At 42.1% G+C, this 21,411-nt stretch overlaps 1 protein-coding gene and 1 long non-coding RNA gene across 4 annotated transcripts in view; one reads left to right on the top strand and one right to left on the bottom strand.

Moving 5' to 3' along the window:
• Positions 1-8,134: 8,134 nt before the first annotated feature.
• SKA1 (spindle and kinetochore associated complex subunit 1) overlaps positions 8,135-21,411 on the bottom strand; it is a 30,261-nt gene continuing 16,984 nt past the window's right edge. For all 3 annotated transcript variants that reach the window (XM_055368527.2, XM_031003577.3, XM_004059423.5), the window contains exons 4-7: positions 19,818-19,915; positions 16,945-17,082; positions 11,016-11,185; positions 8,135-10,210 (exon numbers count right to left, since the gene is read on the bottom strand). In XM_055368527.2, the coding sequence (XP_055224502.1) occupies positions 10,062-10,210; positions 11,016-11,185; positions 16,945-17,082; positions 19,818-19,915 (555 nt within the window). In that variant the 3' untranslated portion in view covers positions 8,135-10,061. The remainder of the gene's footprint in view (positions 10,211-11,015; positions 11,186-16,944; positions 17,083-19,817; positions 19,916-21,411) is intronic.
• LOC134757377 (uncharacterized) lies at positions 8,735-20,470 on the top strand. The gene is made up of 3 exons (XR_010131242.1): positions 8,735-8,776; positions 18,420-18,625; positions 20,436-20,470. It is a non-coding gene; the product is annotated as an uncharacterized lncRNA (long non-coding RNA).

Genomic DNA, 21,411 nt, shown 5'->3' with positions numbered 1-21,411 from the left:
GAGGAAAGGGGCCACTCAGATCTTTTCAGGCTGGGAGGAGCCTTGCTGGGCAGCACGGGGTTGCCAGGATGACTCCGCGGTACCCTGCCCCGCCTCCAGGCCCTGTCAGGCACTGCAAGCCCAGCTCAGAAGTCTGGCCCGGGGCCAAGGTCACCGCAGCAGGCCGGGCCCCTGCGTTCTAAGCCAGGTGCAGATACGCTGGTGCTCAGGGAAGTCAGGGGCTTTGACGCCTGAAGGCGCAGGAGCCGGGCGCCTGCAGGGGTCCCTGGGGGAGGGTGTCCCCTCCCACTCCTCGCCTTCGGGTCTGGGAGCCCCTGCCAAGGAGGAGCGCCTGGCCCCTGGGCCCGGCAACCTGAAGAGACACATCTGAGACCTCCTGTGTTAGAAAATCTGCACTCAGGACTTTGAAGTCCTTGCCCAGTTGTCTTGGGCAATATCGACCACCTGACATACGAAAGTTAAACACAAGACAGGAGAGTAGACACTGAACAGGACAATAGACACTGGGGTATATAAACAATTATGACAATTTTTATAGACAGACAAGGGGAGGGGGTCCCATGATGGAATCAGTCAGATGCCCGCCTGGCTGTTCCCGAGGGGACTTAGGCTCCTTTTAGCATTGGCAGGTGGGATAAACCCCCGGCTCGGATCGAGCTATGCCTGATGCTGCCTTAAGCCTTATGAGGTCACCACGGAACCGCAGGTGAGGGCCCACTCGAACTCTGTAGCTTTCGCCCTGGAGCTACAAGCTGGAAATTCAAGCGCAAGCCCTTGAACTCCACATTCACGCACTCATTCACACAGAGTTTATAACAGTTTTCTTATTCCCGTTTTATAACAGAGGTCTCCGGGAGACCTGAACGAGAGAAGGAGAAGAGATAAAGAAAGAGGGAGGGAAAGAGAGACTAGTCTTAACAGAGAGGCCGGCCTGCCAGAAACCGGGACTCTGTCCTTCAGCATCCTGCAACGCAGGCAGAGTCAAGGGAGGGCCCGCGTCAGGTCCGCGTCCCTCCCAGAGAAACAGAGTCAGATCTGACTTACCTTCCCGGGACCAGAAACTGAGGACTCAGGAGTTGAATTTTTGTGGGCACACACCAGTGGTCGATCCATTCCCCTCCGGAAGACGGGGTCTTATGGGGCCCTGGAATGTCTTCAGGTGGCACCTCCCCTATAAGTCCGCCGTCTGTCCGGGGGAGCCTGGAATGAGTCCAGCTCTCACCCAGTGGTGAATATCTCGCTGGGGCCTCCAAATGTTGTAACCAAGCGAGTTATGGAGAAACGCTACACTATGAGATTAATTCAGGAGTCCTTTATTAGCTGGCGACCGAGAGATGGCTAGCCCTCAAAATTCTCTCGGCCCCGAAGGGGCTAGATTTTCTTTTATACTTTGGTTTAGAGAGGGGAGGGGGAGCCTAGCTGTAGCAATCTTACAGAAGTAAAACAGGCAAAAAAAGTTAAAAAGACTAATGGTTACAGGAAAACAAACAGCTCCAGGTGCAGGGGCTTTAAATCCATCACAAGGTGATAGGTGCGAGGGCTTTGGCTGCTATCTACCAGACACAAACGCGGGGGCTTAGGGTACTATCACTTGGGTGAATTTCTGGGAACTGTGGACATAGCTTGCCACAGTACCTTATTGGCTAATTGCACTCTTTGATGTGCTGGGAGTCAGCTTGCACAAGTCCTTGAGGAAGGGGGTGGGTAAGGAGCCCTTGATGTCTTGCAAATGAAGGAGCCAAATGGAGTCTGTCCGGCTTTCTCAGCTAAGGGAGAGTCTGTTCATATTAAAACAAGGTAAGGTATCACATAGTGAAGTGACTAAGAGGGTACAGCAAGACACTACCACTATACTAATGTGGCAGGCCGGGTCTCACTAACGCAGGCCTCCGTAACAACTGTTTCAGCACTGACTGAGTGGCTACATTAAATATTAAAAGCTGAAAGAGCCAGTACCCTAAAACAAGGCTAGAATGTAACAAAAGCCCACCAAGAGTTTTGCCCAGGCTTTTCCTGTACCTTAAAGCATGATTAAACAGGTTTTATTGTGAGTCTAAAGAAACTCCCCAGGCCTCCACAAACGAGTTTATTGGGGGTCTGAGAAACTCCCCAAACCGCCAAGATTTAGCAGGAGACAAGATAAGGGTAATTACCCCAGCAAATTTACTGAGGCTCCAGAGGAAGGTCTTCAGGACTCAGACCTTAGGTATAGATTAAAAGAAGTTAATCACTTAGGTCTTTAGATGAATGCACACTTACATATAGACATACAGCTTAGAAGGTATATAAGCTCTGGAAAACTTCGTAATTTTGAGTTTGTCTGGTGATAATTTCCAGGCCTTCTCCCTGTAACTGGTTGCAGAAATAAAAACTCCCTTCCTCCCCAGTCCATCTGCATCTCGTTATTGGGCCACGAGAAATAGGAGCCCGGCCCTCAGTGTGGTCTGGGAACACTAAGACAGAAGGGATTATGGGAGAAAGTGGTATCACTAGAGGCTATTTGCCAGGCCATCCAGATAAAGCTACAACTATAGTTTCAATCTACAGAGTGGAGAATTACATTGCATGATTTCCCATTGCCCAGTGGGAAATGGAACCACAAAAAGAGGGCTGGTTGGAGTAGTCAGTGCCACACAGGAGACACAGCCTGCCAAGGATACCAACCCAAAGCAAAGCGAGACAGGATGAAATTTCTGGCTTCTCCCCCTCTCCAACATGCCAATCTTCCACTAGCACTTCCTACTGGCTAAACCCAGTCAGAAGCCATTTGGTAAGGGAGACTGAAAAACTAGTTCCTTGCAAATCACAGCAGAGAAATAGGTGGCTGATGATACCAGTTCCTGATGCTACTCCCTACCCCGCATCCATGGCTCCTGCTCCATAGACAGGATCTGGATGGGGCAGCTGGTGAAAAACTGTTCCTCCTTTTCCCCCAGCTCCTACTCCATACTACAGAGGTTCAGTCCACAGGGGGTGGAAGCAAGTCTCAAAGACTAGCAATACCCTGCCCCTGCCAAGGGGCTTGACTGCAACTGAATCAGACTGTAGAGCAATTTATGCCCCAGGGCACTGTCAAGAACAACAGACCAATCACCTAGCAATTAATGGAGGCTAACAGCCATGTGAGATACCAACAGAGGCAGACCTGCTAGAAGCTCAATGGGAAGATCAGGAAAGAAGATAGTCAAATCATTGAACTAGCTCAGCCAAATCACTGCAGCTGTTATACATGTGTTCAAAGATCTAAAGGGAACCATGTTTAAAGGAAGCCTAATGACAATGTCTCATCAAATACAGAATATCAATACAAAGATAGAAATTGTAAGAAAGAACCAAATGAAAATTCTGGAATTTAAAAGCACAAAAACAGGAACCACAGAAAGAATCGGCAAACTTGAAGATAGATCAATAGAGATCATATATTTGAAGAATACAGAGAAAGAATAGAAATAATAGGAGGGAAAATAAAGACAAATGAGCAGAGCTTCAGAGAAAAGCGGGGCACCATTAAGTGCACCAACATATTTGTAATGCAAGTACAGGAGTGGAAAGAAAGTGTAACACCAAAAGGTTCTTGCCTCAGCCACGCCAAAGAATTGGTGTGGTGGCAGCCCGTGGCAAGAGGGAGACACTGATCGGACCGAGAGAAAAAAAAAGCTGTAGGCTTTGAGCAGTGACAGTATAAAGCTTCCACAGCGTGGAAGGGGTCCCGAACAGGTAGCCAGTGTTAGATTTTTCGATCACCTTTTAAACTCTTTAAGGCGGGAAATACGTGCGGCGGGAAGATGTTACCAGAGCTAGAAACAAAGACAATGAACATGTCTCAGATCTTGAGGAAAACTGGAATTGTAACTTAAGTTTTATCTACTTTATGACCTTGCAGCGACATGGCAAAAGAGACAGGATCTCACGGGAGTTTACAAATTGTGTTTAAAAGGAATTGGAATTGGGAGCATAGATACGGTCTGCCTCTGCGAGTCACAGAAAAACAGGCTTTTAACATTCCTTTTAGTTTCAGGGGAGGGGCAAGGGAGAGAGGGAGAGAGGACACAGGGAAGCTTACATCAAAATTTTCGCTGTTTATAGCTTTCTTGGGGAAGAAAACACAGGCACAAATTCTGATGTTAGGAATATTTTAAGCATATATCTTCAGTATTATTCATCCAGGACCAAAGTAAGTCCTGATGCAGGAAATGAGTGAGTTTCACAGCTTTCTGAGCCCCAAGTCGACCCAGGAAGCCCGACTGGCACCTCCTCTGAAAAGGAGCACGCGCACACACACACAAATTAAAAGAAATAGCTGAAAACTTCCCAAATTTAATTAAAAACCATTAATTCGCGTATCAAGAAGCTCAGAGAACTCCAAGTAGGACAAATACAAGACGATCAACATCCAAATACATCACAATCAAAATGTTGAAAGACAAAAAAATCTTTTCTCCCTAAGTTGTGGCAGGCCAGGTCTCACTAACGCAGGCCTCCATAATAACTGTTTCAGTACTGAGTGGTTAAGTTGAATATTAAAAGCTAGTGCCCTTATACAAAGGCTGGGATGTAACAAAAGCCCACCAAGAGTTTTGCCTTGGCCTTTCCTGGGCCTTAAAGCATGACAAAATAACAAAGCAATTCTTAATAGGACACATTTAGGATTAAACAAGTTTTACTGTGGGTCTGAAGAAACTCCCCTGGCCTCCACAAACAAGTTTATTGGGGGTGTGAAGGAACTCCCCAAACCTCTGTAATTTAGCAGGAGACAAGATAAGGGTAATTACCCCAGCACCTGGACCCATTTAGATTAAGTAAATTTACTGAGGCTCCAGAGGAAGGTCCTCAGGACTCAGACCTTCTGGGAACATAGTGACTATTCCTGAAGTGATTGCTACCATCTTTTCTTTCAGGAAATCTCTACCTCAACAGCAGGTTTGAGCCCTCTCCTTCCCTCTAAGCAGCGGCCTCCCTTGCACAGCCCCTGAGGCAAGAAACCCCATCTTATCCCTTCCATATCAGCTTACACCCAGGGGACCCTTGCCCAACAGGCAGTCTTCCTGGAGGAGGTTGGCAGCATGTTTAAACCAGTCCACAGGATCCACAGCAAGACGCTTTAAGCAGAGAAGTCCATGTGCTGTTCAGACATCTGGCAGGAACTTGCCCTGCCAAAGGGATGCAGACTGTCCTTTTTTTTTTTTTTTTTTTTTTTTTTTTTTTTTTGAGGCAGAGTTTCGTTCTTGTCGCCCAGGCTGGAGTGCAATGGCGCAATCTCGGCTCATCGCAACCTCCGCCTCCCAGGTTCAAGTGATTCTCCTGCCTCAGCCTCCCGAGTAGCTGGGATTACAGGCATGCGCCACCACGCCCGGCTAATTTTTTGTATTTTTTTTTTAGTAGAGACGGGGTTTCTCCATGTTGGTCAGGCTGGTCTCGAACTCCCGACCTCAGGTGATCCGCCCACCTTGGCCTCCCAAAGTGCTGGGATTACAGGCGTGAGCCACCACGCCCGGCCCAGACTTTCCTTGTACTAGCTCCCCTCTCTCCTCTCCTCTATATCACACTGTAGTGTCACTGTCACTGGGCACTTTATCAAGCTTGATGGCTGAAGAGGCATCGTGTTAATGGTGGAGGGTGTCCAGGTTCTTGGCATCTTGAACAAAGAATTGGACAAAATGCACAAAGCAAGGAAGGAATAAATAGTTTTATTGAAAATGAAAGTACACTCCACAGTGTGGGAGCGGGTCTGAGCATAGGGACTCAAAGGCCCCGTAACAGAATTCTGGGGAGTTTACATACCCTCTACTTGGGGTATGCCCTATGTAAATGAAGAGGATGAAGTGATAAAATCATTTACTTGGCCTACGCCCTATGGAGAGGATATTTCCTGTCATAGCTGAAGTGTGAATCAGCCTTATGTTCCTTGCCTCCAGACCCTATTTTCTTGCCTCAATTGGGCTGGTTTTTAGGATATCCATCTCCCTTTAATTGCACTCTCAAGTTTCACCAGTACTTCTCTCACCTCCTACCCCCAAGTGGAGTCAGCAAGGGCAACCAGGTGACTGCCGTGATTATCTTCTTACAGAAGATAAGAAGACTGTGGTTCTAAGAGATTAACTAACTGAAGCTTGTACTTCGTGTCAGTAGCATAACCAGGATTTGAACTCTGGTTAGCCTTCTCACCCCAAAGTCCATTACACTGCCTCAATAAATGTCTTTTACATACATATATTTACTAATAAGATTGTGTAATGACATTTCATTAATAAAAACGAGTGGGGTTTCAAAACAGATTGCTTTATGTCAGGTTGCTTTATGTCATAAAGCAAAACAGATTGCTTTATGTTCTCAAAACATATTTCATGGAGCATTAGTATGCCCAGAGATATGAATATGTATTCCTCAGAAATAACGAAAGAGGTAATGGAAGTAACTCTCCACAAGTAGAATGTGTGCTCCACTACACAGCCTGTCTCTGTTGGAGATTTAGAAAATAAATGGGTAAGACGAAGGACTTCAGAAGTCATGAAATAATAAAATCTGCTTATCTTTACTTAACTAAGCACATCCCACACTCTTATAACCACAGAATCCTTATTAAAACCATCTATGGGCTGGGTGCGGTGGCTCACGCCTATAATCCCGACACTTTGGGAGGCCGAGGGTGATTGCTTTAGCCCGGGAGTTCAAGACTAGCCTGGGCAACATAGCAAGACTCTGTCTCTACAAAAAATACAAAATAAAAAAAAAGCCAGGCATGGTGGCATGCACCTGTTTGGGAGGCTGATGTGGGAGGATGGCTTCAACCTGGGAGGTGGAGGCAGTGAACCAATATCACACCACTGTACTCCAGCCTGGACATCAGAGTGAGATTCTGGCAAGAAGAAGAAGATAAAGACAAAGAAGAAGACAAAGACAAACAAGAAGAAGACAAAGACGAAGAAGATGAAGGAGGAGGACGAGGAGAAGGGGAAGAAGGAGGAAGAGGAGAGAGAGAAGGAAAAGGAAGAGGAGGAGGAGGAGGAGAAGAAAGAGGAGGAAAAGGAGGAGAAGAATGAGGAGGAGGAGAAGGAGGAGAAGAAGGAAGAGGACAAAAGGAAAAATTGTATTAGTCTGTTCTCACACTGCTAATAAAGACATACCCAAGAATAGGTAATTTATAAAGGAAAGAGGTTTAATGGACTGACAGTTCCTCATGGCTGGGGAGACCTCACAATCATGGCGGAAGGCAAATGAGGAGCCAAGTCACGTCTTACATGGCAGCAGGCAAGAGAGCTTGTGCAGGGGAAGTCCCATTTATAAAACTATCAGATCGTGTGAGACTCATTAACTACACCATGAGAACAGCATGCGGAAAACCACCCCCGTGATTCAATTATCTCCACCTGGCCCTGCCCTTGACACATAGGGATTATTACAATTCAAGGTGAGACTTGGGTAGGGGCACAGCCAAACCATATCAAAAATCAAACAATACTTAAAGACTAATGCCATTATTTTCACTTAAGTTGAGGCATGAAAAATTAAACATGCCTGTATTTAAATTAAGGAAAACAAAAGGATAACAGTAAATATGCAGTGTCTGTGTGTTCATCACAGTGATGGTGTTAACCAGGCCACAGGCTTGGTGAGACACATTTTTTCTCTGCTACAGGGACAAGCCTGCTAAGCAGATGGCACAGACATAGAAAGACCAGTCTCCCCAGGTGCGTGAGAGAAACATGGCTAAGTTCTTACAATCCCATTACCCATTTTTCTTGACTATTATCAACCTACCCACACACTATTTTATCACCTTTTTCACCAAAAAAGGAAAAGCCTGTTTTCTTCTATACTACATTCACATAATATTTCTGACACCAAATGTGTGGGGTTTTTTTCCCCATCCCTACCAATTTTCCAACTCTCTAGACACCAACAGAGTATCCCATATTTAATTCAATTCTGACACTAAATACCTAGAGTTGATGCAGACCCCACAGATTTAAGGGCTCAGTCCCATAAAACCGTCCCCAACTTCAAACACCAATCACAACTAGCAGGTACCCAGGTTGCCCATACTTCTGTCCAACATGGCTACACATGGGGGTTCCCACAACCCCCTCCTCAGGTTTGATAATTTGATACGGCAATACAGAACTCAGGGAAATGCTTTACTTGTGTTTACCATTTTATTTTAAGGCTACTACAAAGGATACAGATGAACAACAGCCAGATGAAGGGGTACCTGGGGCAAGGTCCAGAAGCATCCTGAGCACAGGACTTGCTGACTTCATAAAGCTGGAGTGCGTCACCTTCCTGGCACATCAAAATGTTTGCCAACCCTGAAGCTCCCTGAACTCCATAGTTAACAGATTATGTCTTGTTGACATAGGCCTGATGGATTATTCACTCAATCTCCAGCCCCTCTCCCCTCTCTGGAGGTGGGAGGCTGAAAGTTTGAAACTTCCAATCATGATGTGGTCTTTGTGAGCAGCCCCCATCCTGAGTTATCCAGGTGCCCATCAAGAGTTACCTCATTAGAACAAAAAATTCTCCTATCACTAGGAAATTTAAAGGAATTTAGGAGCTTTGTGTCAGGAACTGGGGTCAAAGACCAAATACTAGAACAAAAGATGTACTCCATCACTTTGGAAATTACAAGGGTTTTAGGAGCTCTGAACAAGGAACTAGATAGGAAGATCAAATATATATTTCTTATTATATCACATTATCACATCAACTCAATGTACATTTATTACACTTTCATTACAGGTTGAATTTTACAGACTGGTGTACACTAAATGCATTTCAGGTAAGCTGCTCCCTAAGGACCTATACGAAAGCCCAATAATCAGATGATAAACTGTCTCCAAATCCAGCTTCCAGGAAGTTTACCTATAGACCGAAATGCCATCGATGGAATTTAGACACTAGTGATCTTTAAGTCCAAAGGGCCTGGGTATCCTAACCTCATCATCTTGATCTTTTTCTTCCAATATCACATCTGTACCCAGTCTTTTTTTCTTTTTTTCTGAGATGGAGTCTCGCTCTGTTGCCCAGACTGGAGTGCAGTGGCACGATCTCGGCTCACTGCAACCTCCACCTCCTAGGTTCAAGCAATTCTCCTGAGTAGCTGGGACTACAGGTGCATGCCGATCTGTACCCAATCTTATTACGGTCTGCAGCATTGTCCACTCAACACAAAAACTGGACATGAGCATTTTTTAGTTCCATTATGTGCCTAGTACAGAGGCGTATTCAGCAGGTAGTTAAATATTTGGTGAGAGGAGGTGAATCTTGAAAATATATAAGATGGCCGGGCGCGGTGGCTCACGCCTGTAATCCCAGCACTTTGGGAGGCCGAGGTGGGCGGTTCACGAGGTCAGGAGATCGAGACCATCCTGGCTAACACGGTGAAACCCCGTCTCTACTAAAAATACAAAAAATTAGCTGGGCGTGGTAGCAGGTGCCTGTAGTGCCAGCTACTCGGGAGGCTGAGGCAGGAGGATGGCATGAACCTGGGAGGCAGAGTTTGCAGTGAGCCGAGATAGCGCCGCTGCAGTCCGGCCTGGGTGAAAGAGCGAGACTGTCTCAAAAAAAAAAAAAAAAAAAAAAAAGAAAAAAAAAGAAATAAGCTTTATCCAAAAAAGTTTTATTTTTACAAGAAACAAGAATAGGTCAGGTGTGTTGGCTCAAGCCTGTAATCCCAGCACTTTGGGAGGCTGAGGAGGGTGGATTGTTTGAGCTCAGGAGCTCAAGGCCAGCCTAGGCAACATGGTGAAACCCCATCTCTCCAAAAAATACAAAAATTAGCCAGGCATGGTGGCGCACGCTTGTAGTCCCAGCCATTCAAGGGGCTGAGGTGGGAGGATCACTTGAGCCTGGGAGGTTGAGGCTGCAGTGAGCCATGTTTGCGCCACTGCACTCTAGCCTGCGTGACGAAGCAAGCCCCTGGGTGACAAAGCAAGATCCTGTCTCAAAAAAAAAAAAAAGGAAACAAAAAAGATTAAAAGTTAAAAAAATTATATATAAGAAAATTATAGAAATAGCCTCTATACTCTGTACCCTGTTGGTATGTTCAGAAGTTCACAAGGGACTCAGGTTATAACATAACGAGTAAGTCCTCCCCCTCGGACCTCTGATAGCCTCCGGCAGTGTCGTAAAATATTCAGTAACACGTGAAACTTCTTGTCAGCTTTCAAAGTTGTGAACTCCTTTATGTCAGCTTCCACTATAAAATAACGACCTAAAAATAGAGATATTAGTGCTAATTTTTATAAGGCCAACTTGCAAAAGAGTCTTTAATACATTAAGTTGTGAATATGAATGGTATTAATCGTTTTTACTGTTAGTATCCAATAAAACCAAGAACTAGTATTCTTGCTAAAATAATAATTATTCTATCAACAGAAGTTGCATGCATGATATTTATTAGGTCACTAGCTATGTGTTGGTATCGCTTGAACAATTCACTTTTCAAGAGGCAATGTGACATAGTGGTTATAAGAATAAAACCTGTAACAGTGTTATCATTTAACTGGATGACCTTGGACAAGTAAGTTAAGCTCTCTTTGCCTAGTCTGCAAATTGGGAGTAATAATAGTAAGTGATATGGGTGTTGTAAGGATTGAAGCTCTTGGCACACTCTCTGCCATACAGTAAGTAGCTATATCAACAGGACTAGCTATTATCATTACTATTCAGTTTCCTAAAACACTGGGCATAGTTTCACAATAGACTCTAAAGCAATGTTTCTCAGGCTCAGCACTACAGACACTGTGAGCCAGAGAATTTATTTTGTGGGCGTTATCCTGTGCACTGCCGGCTGTTATAGCAGCATCCCTGGCCTCTACCTATTAGATGCCAGGAGCACCCAGCTGTAACAACCAAAAATGTCTCCAGACATGGTAAAATGTCCCCTGGTAGGATAACTGCTCCTGGTTGGGAATTAACACTCTAGATTTAGAATTTTCTAGAACTAGCTACATTTCTCGTGATTTAGTTATACTCTGAACAGTTCACATGTACACACATATATGCTGCCATTTTACCTTTGGTATCCTTCGTTTCTTCATCAATAAATCTGTGATAGAGATTTCTGGTCACAGAATTCATAGACTTTTTTGGCTGATGTAGGATTTTATATTTACTAATTACTGCCTTGTTGATTTCTTTAATAACATCATTAATTTGATCATAGGTTAAGCGGGATTTCATGTACCTGTAAAAAAGTATATGGCTAATTATTGTTTTAAAGAATCATCATACAAAATTACTTTCCTTGAAAAACATAAGTATGATGACTTTGTACAACAGTAAAACTACAGTACCCTTTATAAAAACAATCTTATATCAACTTCCAAATAAACCAGACAGCTGAATAATTAAATAGAGATGACAACATATCGGTGCTTACCTTCTCTAATTATTAACCTCTATTATTTACCTATGGAGAACTGATATTATAATTTCAAATAAACTCTCAAATTCTGATTCAAATGGACTGATTAACTGCAACATATCAGTTTATTTAAACATTTTTAAATGTGAGCAAAGGAAAAACTTAAATATTAATAAATTATACAACTTATAGCACTCTAGTGCTATGCAAAAACTATTACTTGTTCAGAGAAAGAAAGAGAAAAAAAGGAGGAGGAGGAAGGGAAGATGAAGGGCAACAAAGAAGACCACAACAAAGTTGACAATGAAAATTAAGACAAAGGAGAACTGATGGGGTAGGGGATATACAGGAGTGAGTGACTGGAAGCTGCCTGGGCAGAGGAGAACCAAAGCATAGCCATGATGTTTTCCATGCCCTAGCTCAAGTTCCCTTAGAGCACTCTCTTTCACTCTGAATTCTACTCTTCAACCTCCCTCTTGTCCGTCCTCCCAGTCACCATGGAGTCTTACAATATAAAAACAGGAGACTCTCAATTTTGAATGTTTTGAACACACCAAAAACAAAACTTGATGATCTGCTTCAATTTGTCTCTTCAACAAATTGTAAGTTCAGTAGGTTAAGCTCTGTCCTTCATTTCTATTCAAAGTAGCAGCTTTCTAGTCAAAACTTCCTTGATACAATCATATAGAAGTTTATTTAAAAGAAAATGTTCATATTTCCAAAAAAACCTCATTTTCATTATTCCTCTCTTTTCTAAATTCATTTTTGCTGTCCTGTTTTTTCTAACCACAATTTCTACAAACTCTTATACCCCAGCTCTCCACAATGCACTTATGTATTCCTTCAAATCTTCTCAACTACCACCTTGATTTCCTCAATAGTCATCCCTAATCTCCTTCAATTGTTTTCCACTTTAACTCTACTCTCAGCACCATTTGTTTTAAAGCAAATAAAAACTCTATGCTTGGAAAACATGATTTTTTCACCCTAATCTTCTAACTTCATTTCTCATTCATTAAATAACCCCTAGTTGAAAAATGAATACTCTACCATGACCATTCTAATTTCCTTCCAATAGCTCTTCATGGAAGCATTTTCCAAAAATCCTTTAGTCCACTGTTCCTCACAGCCACATTAGCTCTTCACATTAGCTCAGCCAATGAGCAACAATAACAAAGATCAAAGCTGAATAGCATCAGAGCATCAAACAGTTTTCATGAAAATAAAGCTGTCAATAAAGGAAATGACTGCTAGTGTGGTGGCTCACACCTGTAATCTCAGCACTTTGGGAGGCCGAGGCAGGTGGATCACTTGAGGACTGGAGTTTGAGACCAGCCTGGCCAACATGGCTGAAACCCCGTCTCTACTAAAAGTAGAAAAATTAGCTGGGTGTGGTGGCACACGCCTGTGGTCCCAGCTACTTGGGAGGCTGAACCATGAGAATTGCTTGAGCCCAGGAGGCAGAGGTTGCAGTGAGCCGAGATCATGCCACTGCACTCCAGCCTGTGGGACAGAGTGAGACTGTCTCAAAAACAAAAAAAGTAGTAAAAAAAAAAAAAAAAAGGTAAAGGAAATGACAAAATGACCCTCTCCCCCCCAGAAAAAGACTAAAGAGCAATGTCAACGTCATCACTAGTCTTGAAGTTGTGAAAGAGCCAGGTATTTTTCAAGTGGCTAATTGGTAGCAATTTTTAAGTAGGAGGTAACACTAGCAGGTGTGAGATTAGGTTGGGCTTTCTCACACACTACCAACAGGAGTAAAAACTGGTATGTAGCACTCTGACGTGTCAAGAGCTTGGAAACTGTCACTCCCATCCTCACAACAAGAGCAAACTGAAAGCTGGTAACTCTTCTCAGAGAATTGAGGTCACAGGGCCAAACACTGCCCCCAAAACAGGAGAGACAAACAAATGCAGAGAATGACAGCTTCCTAGGGACAGAAGCCACTGGAATGAGTAACTGTAGGAACATTTAAATAGTAACGGACAAACTGCTAAGGCTCAGTTTGAACCAGCTTGAGAGTTAAAAACTCCTGGGGATCCAGTTTAGGGAGCCCCCCATACGTCCATGAGTTTTACTTCCAGGAACCACCCCTTCCTTCCCCCCAAGTTTTCAAAATGAAGATCAGAGGAAAATTCTCTTGAGCATCATCAAGAGGAAGGAAAAAGTAATTATTTTGAAATAGGCCAGGGAAAAGTAGAGCAGTTCTGTCATCCAAAACAAAGACCTGCCCTCAAGGAAAACTACTTGACCAGAACCTTATCTGACCTGGGGAAGGGTAGTTAGATGATTTCAGCCCCGTCTAGCTAAGAAACACCTTAGAAGGTCACAGGCCAGAGATGCAGTACCCCTAAAAAGTCTGAGATTTAATCATAAGATTATAGAATGCTTCTCCTCTCCAACAACTTACCACCACTACAACAAGGTTACAGAACGTATTAGTGAACTAACACTTAGCGAGCTACAAGACACAGAATCTATTAAGAAAAAATTTCTAAGGAAACCCAAAGACAACAGAGGAGACAAAAGAAATGGGAACTAGGGCCAGGCACAGTGGCTCATGCCTGTAATCCCAGCACTTTGGGAGGCTGAGGCGGGTGGATCACGAGGTCAGGAGATCGAGACCATCCTGGCTAACATGGTGAAACCCCGTCTCTACTAAAAATACAAAAAATTAGCCTGGCATGGTGATGGCGGGCGCCTGTAGTCCTAGCTACTCTGGAGGCTGAGGCAGGAGAATGGCATGTACCTGGGAGGCGGAGCTTGCAGTGAGCTGAGATCGTGCCAATGCACTCCAACCTGGGCGACAGAGCAAGACTCCATCTCAAAAACAAAACAAATCAAAACAAACAAAAGAAATGGGAACTAGAAGAAATTGAAGCCTCTGACATTTACAACCGTAGCAACCATTAAACATAGCCCAGCTCCTAGACATATCAACATAAAATCTCACACTAAAAGCCTATTTACTTCAGTTCCTATTATCCAGACACATCTTGTCCAGCTTTTAACAAAAATTACTAGGCATAAGATAAAAATACAGGCTGAGAGCATCACAAGCATCAGAAGCAGATTGAGAAATGAGAGATTTTGGAAGTATCAAACCAATAACTCAAATAACTATGTTTAATATGCTAAGGACTCTAATGGAAAAAGGATAAAATGCAAGAATAGACAGACAAAGCAGAGATGGAAACTCTACAGAAGAATCGAAAGGAAATGCTAGAAATAAAGAGCTCTAACAGAAATGAAGAATGCCTTTGATGGGCTCCATCAGCAGACTAGACTCAGCTAAAGAAAGAATCAGTGAACTTGAAGATACATCAATAGATAACGTCAATAGATACTTCCCAAACTAAAATGCAAAGAGAAATACAAAAAAGAACAGAAAACCCAAGAACTGTGAGGCAATCAAAAAAGTATAACATACAGGTAATGAGACTACTAGAGGAGAGGAAGAAAGATATGCAAAGAACTCTTAAAATTCAATGAGAAGAAAACAAACAACCCACTTTAAAAACAGGCTCAAGACCTGAACAGATATCTCATCAAAGAAGATATGCAAATGGAAAATAAGCATATCAATATGAAAAGATGCTCAGCGCTCCCTTCGATAGCTCAGCTGGTAGAGCAGAGGACTGCAGTACTTGCTGAAAAGATGCTCAATGTCAAATGTCACTAGGGAATTGTAAAGTAAAATAATTAGATACCACTATACACTTATTAGAGTGGCTAAAATCCAGAACACTGACAATACCAAATGATAAAGAGTATGTGGAACAAGAGGAATGTTCTGTCATTGCTGGTGGGAATGCAAAATGGTATCGCCATTGGCAGGTTTTTACAAAACTGAACATACTCTTATATGACTCAGCAGTTACACTCCTAAGTATTTACCCAAATGAGTTGAAAACTTATGTCTACACGAAACCTGCACATGAATGTTTTTAGCGCTTTATTCATAGTTGCACCAAACTGGAAGGAACTAAGATTGCTTCAATAGGTGAATGAATAAACAAACCAATACATCCATACAATGGAGTACTATTTAGTGTTAAAAAGAAATGAGCTATCAAACCACAAAAAGGTGCAAGGGATCATAAATCCTTATTTCTAAGTAAAAGAAGCCAGTCAGAGAAGGCTACATACTGTATGACTCTAACCATATAACATTCTGGGGTTCAGTGGGAGATAGAAAGAGGTGGGATACAAGGCACTTTAAGGACAGTGAAACTTTTTAGGATAGTGAAATTCTTCTGTATGATACCATAATGGTAGACATATGACATTATACGTTTGTCAAAACCCATAGATGGTACAACACAGAATAAATCCTAACATAGACTAAGGATGGTAGTTAATAGTAATGTATCAATATTGGTTTGACAACTGTAACAGATATGTCATACCAATGCTCTGTTACTAGGGAAAACTGTGTGCAGGGGAGAAGCGGTATGAGAACACTGTACTATCTGCTCATTTTTCTGTAAACCTAACAAAGGTTCTAAGAAATATACTTTATTAAATAAAACAACAACCAAAACAAACTGGTATGAAAAACTCTCTAGAAAGCAAAATAATCATGATCTTTGCCTCAGGGACTCTCCTCCTAAGACTCTATCCCAAGGAAATAAAAAAATTGCAAAACAGCCTTCCTTGTCTAAAAGATATTTCATTGTACCATTATTTATAACAATAAAGTCAACCCAAATACGTAATGAGGAAATGCTACAAGTTATTGGATAGCTATATATTATATGACTATTAATGATAGAAAAATTATCACAATAAAAGGATAGTAAGTTGTATTTACAGTATAACTACATTGCTATAATAACAGGTATAAGAAATACCTGTTACATATGTATAGTCAAATAAAATCTGGAAAGCTATACCCTATCTTATCTAATGGTAGAATTACAGATGAGTTTTACTTTCTGACAACAAACACTTTCTAGTAACATGTATTATTCGTATAATAAAAAGGTAACAAGAAATGTAACATAACATGAAGCTTAGAAGTTAAGCAAAGCCCTGGAATTATGAGTTTAAAAATGTCGATTTTCATAATTGGTTCCCCATTATTGCCATATGTAAAAGGCAAGGGAGACCCCCCCGACTCTGGGCGAAGCATTTTGTCTTATTCATTCCTCTATTCTGAGTGACCCAGGGCCTGGAATATAGCACAGGCTCAAACAAGCGCGGGGTGCAATGCACAAACGGAAACCAAACACAACACTGTCCATTCTCATTCTCAATTCTACACAACACACTCGATTTCCTTAAAATTACCACAAAACTGAGGCTACTTCTATAATATGATTGGTAAATCTGTAATACAAAAAGGTCCAAGAGAGGACTTAAGCAATGAATTGATCCATCTCTAGATCTCTCTATGAAGGGGTTTTACAACAAAAATCTTCAAAAAATCTACTGCATTTTCATAGTATAATGTGAAACTTTTTAAAAAGATCAATATTTGAACATAGCATATTACAATTAATATAATTAAGCTTTATGATTTAAACGATCATTTATGTTTATTAAGGGGTTGAACATTATTTATCTTAAATACTTACGAAGGAACACCATTGAACTCATCACAAGTTATAAATGGCATTTCCTTAATACTTCTTTGTTCTTTGGGAGGCTTCTTTACGGGTTCAGGTTCCTCAACTTTGATTGGTTCTTCAGGATCAAGATCTGATCCCTTAACACTACAGAATACAGATGTACATACATACAGGCAATTGTCAGAAATAAGCAGCAAACTGACAGTTTTCCCAACTGAAAATAATATTAAATACGTAACTCATCCTGTTATAATCTTATTGCCAACATTTTTTTTCTATCCATATGTCTATTGTTCATGAACATCTAAACGGTGAAGGAAATGTTGAAAAATTAAGTTCCCAAATCTTCAGTAATATAGCTACATTTATTTACGTGTAACATGATATCTTCATCAGTTGTCCCACCAGCTCCTCAAAGTCAGTAAGTTAACAGCTTTACGGCTTAATAGCTTCTCTTAACCCCTTAACAGCTTGTCTTCCTGACATCCCTAACTCTGAATCTGGAAACATCAGTTATCTTAGACTTCTATTTATTCTAATTTATCCTGATGGTTGCTCATGTCAGTCCCTGTGTATTGCGGAGTCATTTTAGTTGCCAGCAATGATCATGGGTCACCCCTGGATTCAATCTGCCCAATTTTTACAGCGAGTGAGAAGCCGACTAATATAGCTCCTGTCCCACTAGCAACAAAGTCTAGAAACACACTATAGCTTCTAGGTTCCTTAACTGCCAGGGATGTTGCCAGCAGCAAGTCAAGACATAGGAAAGACGACACCAGATATAAGAAACAGTAGGGGGCTGCTATAACTACACATAATAACAGGTATAAGAAATACCTGTAATATTTCTTATACCTGTTATTATGTGTAGTTAAGTAAAATCTGGAAAGCTATACCCTATCTTATCTGAATGGTAGAATTACAGATGAGTTTTATTTTCTGACAACAAACACTTTCTAGCAACATGTATTATTTGTATAATAAAAAGGTAACAAGAAATGTAACATAATATAAAGCTTAGAAGTTAAGCAAAGCCCTGGAATTATGAGTGGGAGGATGGCCTCAGGAGCAAGCCAAGGGAATCCCCAGAAAGGCAGGAAGCGAGATCCCAAGATGACAGTCAAATGCCAGACACAGATGGCAACCAGCCTCACTGAGGTGGTGTGACTCGGCCATGCTGCACGCTGTCAAGATAAAGATGCCCAACGCATGATAATCCTTCTGTGAATCCTAACATATGAGATTCCACTGTGAGACTGGCTGAATCGTACCTGTACTTGTTTGTCTTGACCATGTGTTGAGGAAGCACCTGATTGGCTCCCTTATGCCCTGCTGTGTTTATCAGCTGAAAATAACCATTTTCAACTACAGAAAGGTTCTGCTCTCACCTATCCCTGAGAGTTGAAGCTAGGCCATAGTGAGCTTAGAAGAAAATTCCTCCTATTCCCCTGATCAAATTCTTACTGGATGTCCAATGACAGGTAATGGCTGAGAAAGAGCAAGACAGGATAAAGATGCCAAGTCCTCACCGAGGTGATGGGAGGATATGTTGGAACAAGAGAAACAAGAGAGCCAGGTCTTCAAGATGCAAAGTTTGAGGAGAAAATAGCAGGCCATTAAATCGCTGGAACTAGATGTCATATCAAGGCTAGAGCTGGACATTTGAGAGCATTAACAGTGGAGTTGGGTAAGAATGAGTAAAGCAGGTAGGAGAGATCTATAATTTAAAAAAGGGGAGAGAAAAAGGAGGCAGCCAAGTCAGAGAAGTGGGCTGACAACTAAGAAAGCACAGTGGCAGGGCAGAAAACAGAATTTCAAAAACAAAAAGGTGGTATGCAAAATGAAATCTTAGAAGTAGAACCAGGGCTGACGAGGGATTTTTGACCTCTTCGTGACCTTCAGCCACCCTAGGTGTGGTGGCAATGACAGCCAAAAGCCAGGTGTTAGGGCCTCGGGGAAAAAGCAGAAGCACAGACACACCTTGTAAGGGGGAAGAGAGAGAGCATGGACATTTGAGGGGAAAAAAGAGCTAAGCTTATTGTTCCTTTGGCTTTTATTTATTTATTTATTTTGAGGCAGGATTTTACTCTGTCGCCCAGCCTGGAATGCAGTAGCACCATCAGGGCTCACCGCAGCCTTGACCTGCCAGACTCAAGCAATCCTCCCGCCTCAGCTCCCTGAGTAGCTGGGACTACAGGGGTGCGCCACTGTGTCTGGCTAATTTTTTGTATTTTTAGCAGAGATGGGGTTTCACCATGTTGCCCAGGCTAGTCTCAAACTCCTGGGCTCAAGCAATCTGCCTGCCTTGGCTTCCCAAAATGCTAGGATTATAGGCGTGAGCCACTGTGCCCAGCCTCTTTAGCTATTTTTAAAATGGTAACTTCCTTAAGCTTATTTTTACCCAAAGGCAGTGGTTCTCAATGGTCGGGGAAGATTTTGCCCTCAGAGGCATTTGGCAATGTCTGGAGACATTTTTCATTGTCATGAATGGGTGGGATGGAGGGATGCTACCAGAATCTAGTAGGCAGAGATCAAGAACACTACTCAATGTCCTATTCACATAACAAAAAATTAACCTCCCTAAAATGTCAAGGAACAAACGTCAGTTGACAAACTGCTCTCAGGGAAAGAAATGAGTGAAAAAAGAGAGGCTACAGAGACTTGCCCTTGGCAAACTGGGAAAGAAGTGTTAGATTTTCCTCAGAGACACCAAGATAAGAAAACTGGTGAACATGGAAATACTGTTTTTAGTATAGGTGACAAAAAACTAGATCATCGCTGACAAAACTGCAAGTACATGAAAGAACAAAAGGCTTTGAAGAACTTGTTTTCATGGGTTTATAAATCCAGATAGCAAGAATAATTATAAATACACTTACCAGCTCTGGGTTACTGTTACTTGAGGCAAATGGGAAGGAATGTTTTCTTTAAGATGTTCTATGTCTTTGTAATCTTCTTCAAGAGATTCACAGAGTTCCTAAAATTTAAAAGTGCTCACAAATAAGTCTCTGTCCTCCCCATGTGTGTTTTAAGATATTCTAAAGAGCAGGGAAAACAGTGAACCATAATCACAGTGACTGTGGCTGGACGCGGTGGCTCATGCCTGTAATCCCAGCACCTTGGGAGGCTAAGGCGGGTGGATCATGAGGTCTGGAGATCGAGACCATCCCCACTAACACTGTGAAACCCCATCTCTACTAAAAATACAAAAATTTAGCCGGGCGTGGTGGCACGCGCCTATAGTCCCAGCTACTCAGGAGGCTGACGGGGGAGAACTGCTTGAACCTGGGAGAAGGAGGCTGCAGTGAGCTGAGATCGCGCCACTGCACTCCAGCCTGGGCGACAGAGAAAGGCTCGTCTCCAAAAAAAAAAAAAAAAAAAAAAAAATCACATTGACTGGAGTACCGAAAATGCAGAATGAATCCAGCAATAAAAAATTGGTTTCTAGAGCTGTTTTTGGATGGTGGTAATATTTTTCTCTACTGGATTTTTTTCAGAGAACAATCACTATAATCACATTGCAATTACAAAGCAGGACTAAAGTTAAGTCTTTCTCAAATACTTTAATCTTGGGAGATAACTAAGAAATATATAAACAACTTATGTTTTTCATTCTCATAAATTGCTTTTGTTGGCTTACCAAATGCTCCCCAGTGTTACCTGTGTTAACAGCAACCGTATTATCACAGCGTGGTAATATACCCAGCTGGCAAGCATGAGATGCTGCTTTAGGATGACTTCCACTGTGGGCTACCTACATGCCAGCTTAATGAAAATTTCTACTTGAAAGCTGGGGTGTTTTGGTCTCTAACTTTTACTAGAACTTGAGGCTATGAACTCATACACATTTTAATAAGGAAAATATTTTGTGCCTTTGGATTCCCACCATCTGGCTCCCAATCACAATGTGAACAGAAATTCCAAATAGCCTTCAGTTCTGAGTTGAGCATTCTCTAGGCCCACACCTAACCCTGGACATTCTTGGGCAGGTTAGAACTGAAATGCCAGTATTCGTTTCTGTTTTGAATTTATATAATGTCTTTTCCTTGAAGAGGTGAATGACATTCATGGATACCAATTCCATTTTGACTATTAGAGTGATAGGCATAATCATGCCCATTCCTATAGCTGAATAATCGTTACAGACTTTAAGGATTATAATGCTGAATGGGGTCAGGGAGGTCCCTTGTTCAATCCCACTGAGCAATTCCCCAGCTCTAACAATGTGAGGTAATTATGGTACAGATTATTTCCCCCTCAGGAAGTGCACAAGCACTTTTATTAGCTGAACTCAATTTGAAGGCTTGTTTAGAATAAAATGTGCATGTGAATGAGGCTCAAGTTTTTCTTTACCTGAGAACCTTATATTACCTTTTATAAAAATATAGAAATATAGACATATAAGGGAGCTAAGAAACAGTTCAATATGATCCATTATTTTTTCAGATGAGGATCTTGAAACCCCAACAGGTA

The sequence above is a fragment of the Gorilla gorilla genome, chromosome 17, assembly GCF_029281585.2.
Source record: "Gorilla gorilla gorilla isolate KB3781 chromosome 17, NHGRI_mGorGor1-v2.1_pri, whole genome shotgun sequence".
In the NCBI taxonomy this organism is placed as follows: Eukaryota; Metazoa; Chordata; class Mammalia; order Primates; family Hominidae; genus Gorilla; species Gorilla gorilla.
This window is presented reverse-complemented; position numbering and strand designations above follow the sequence as displayed.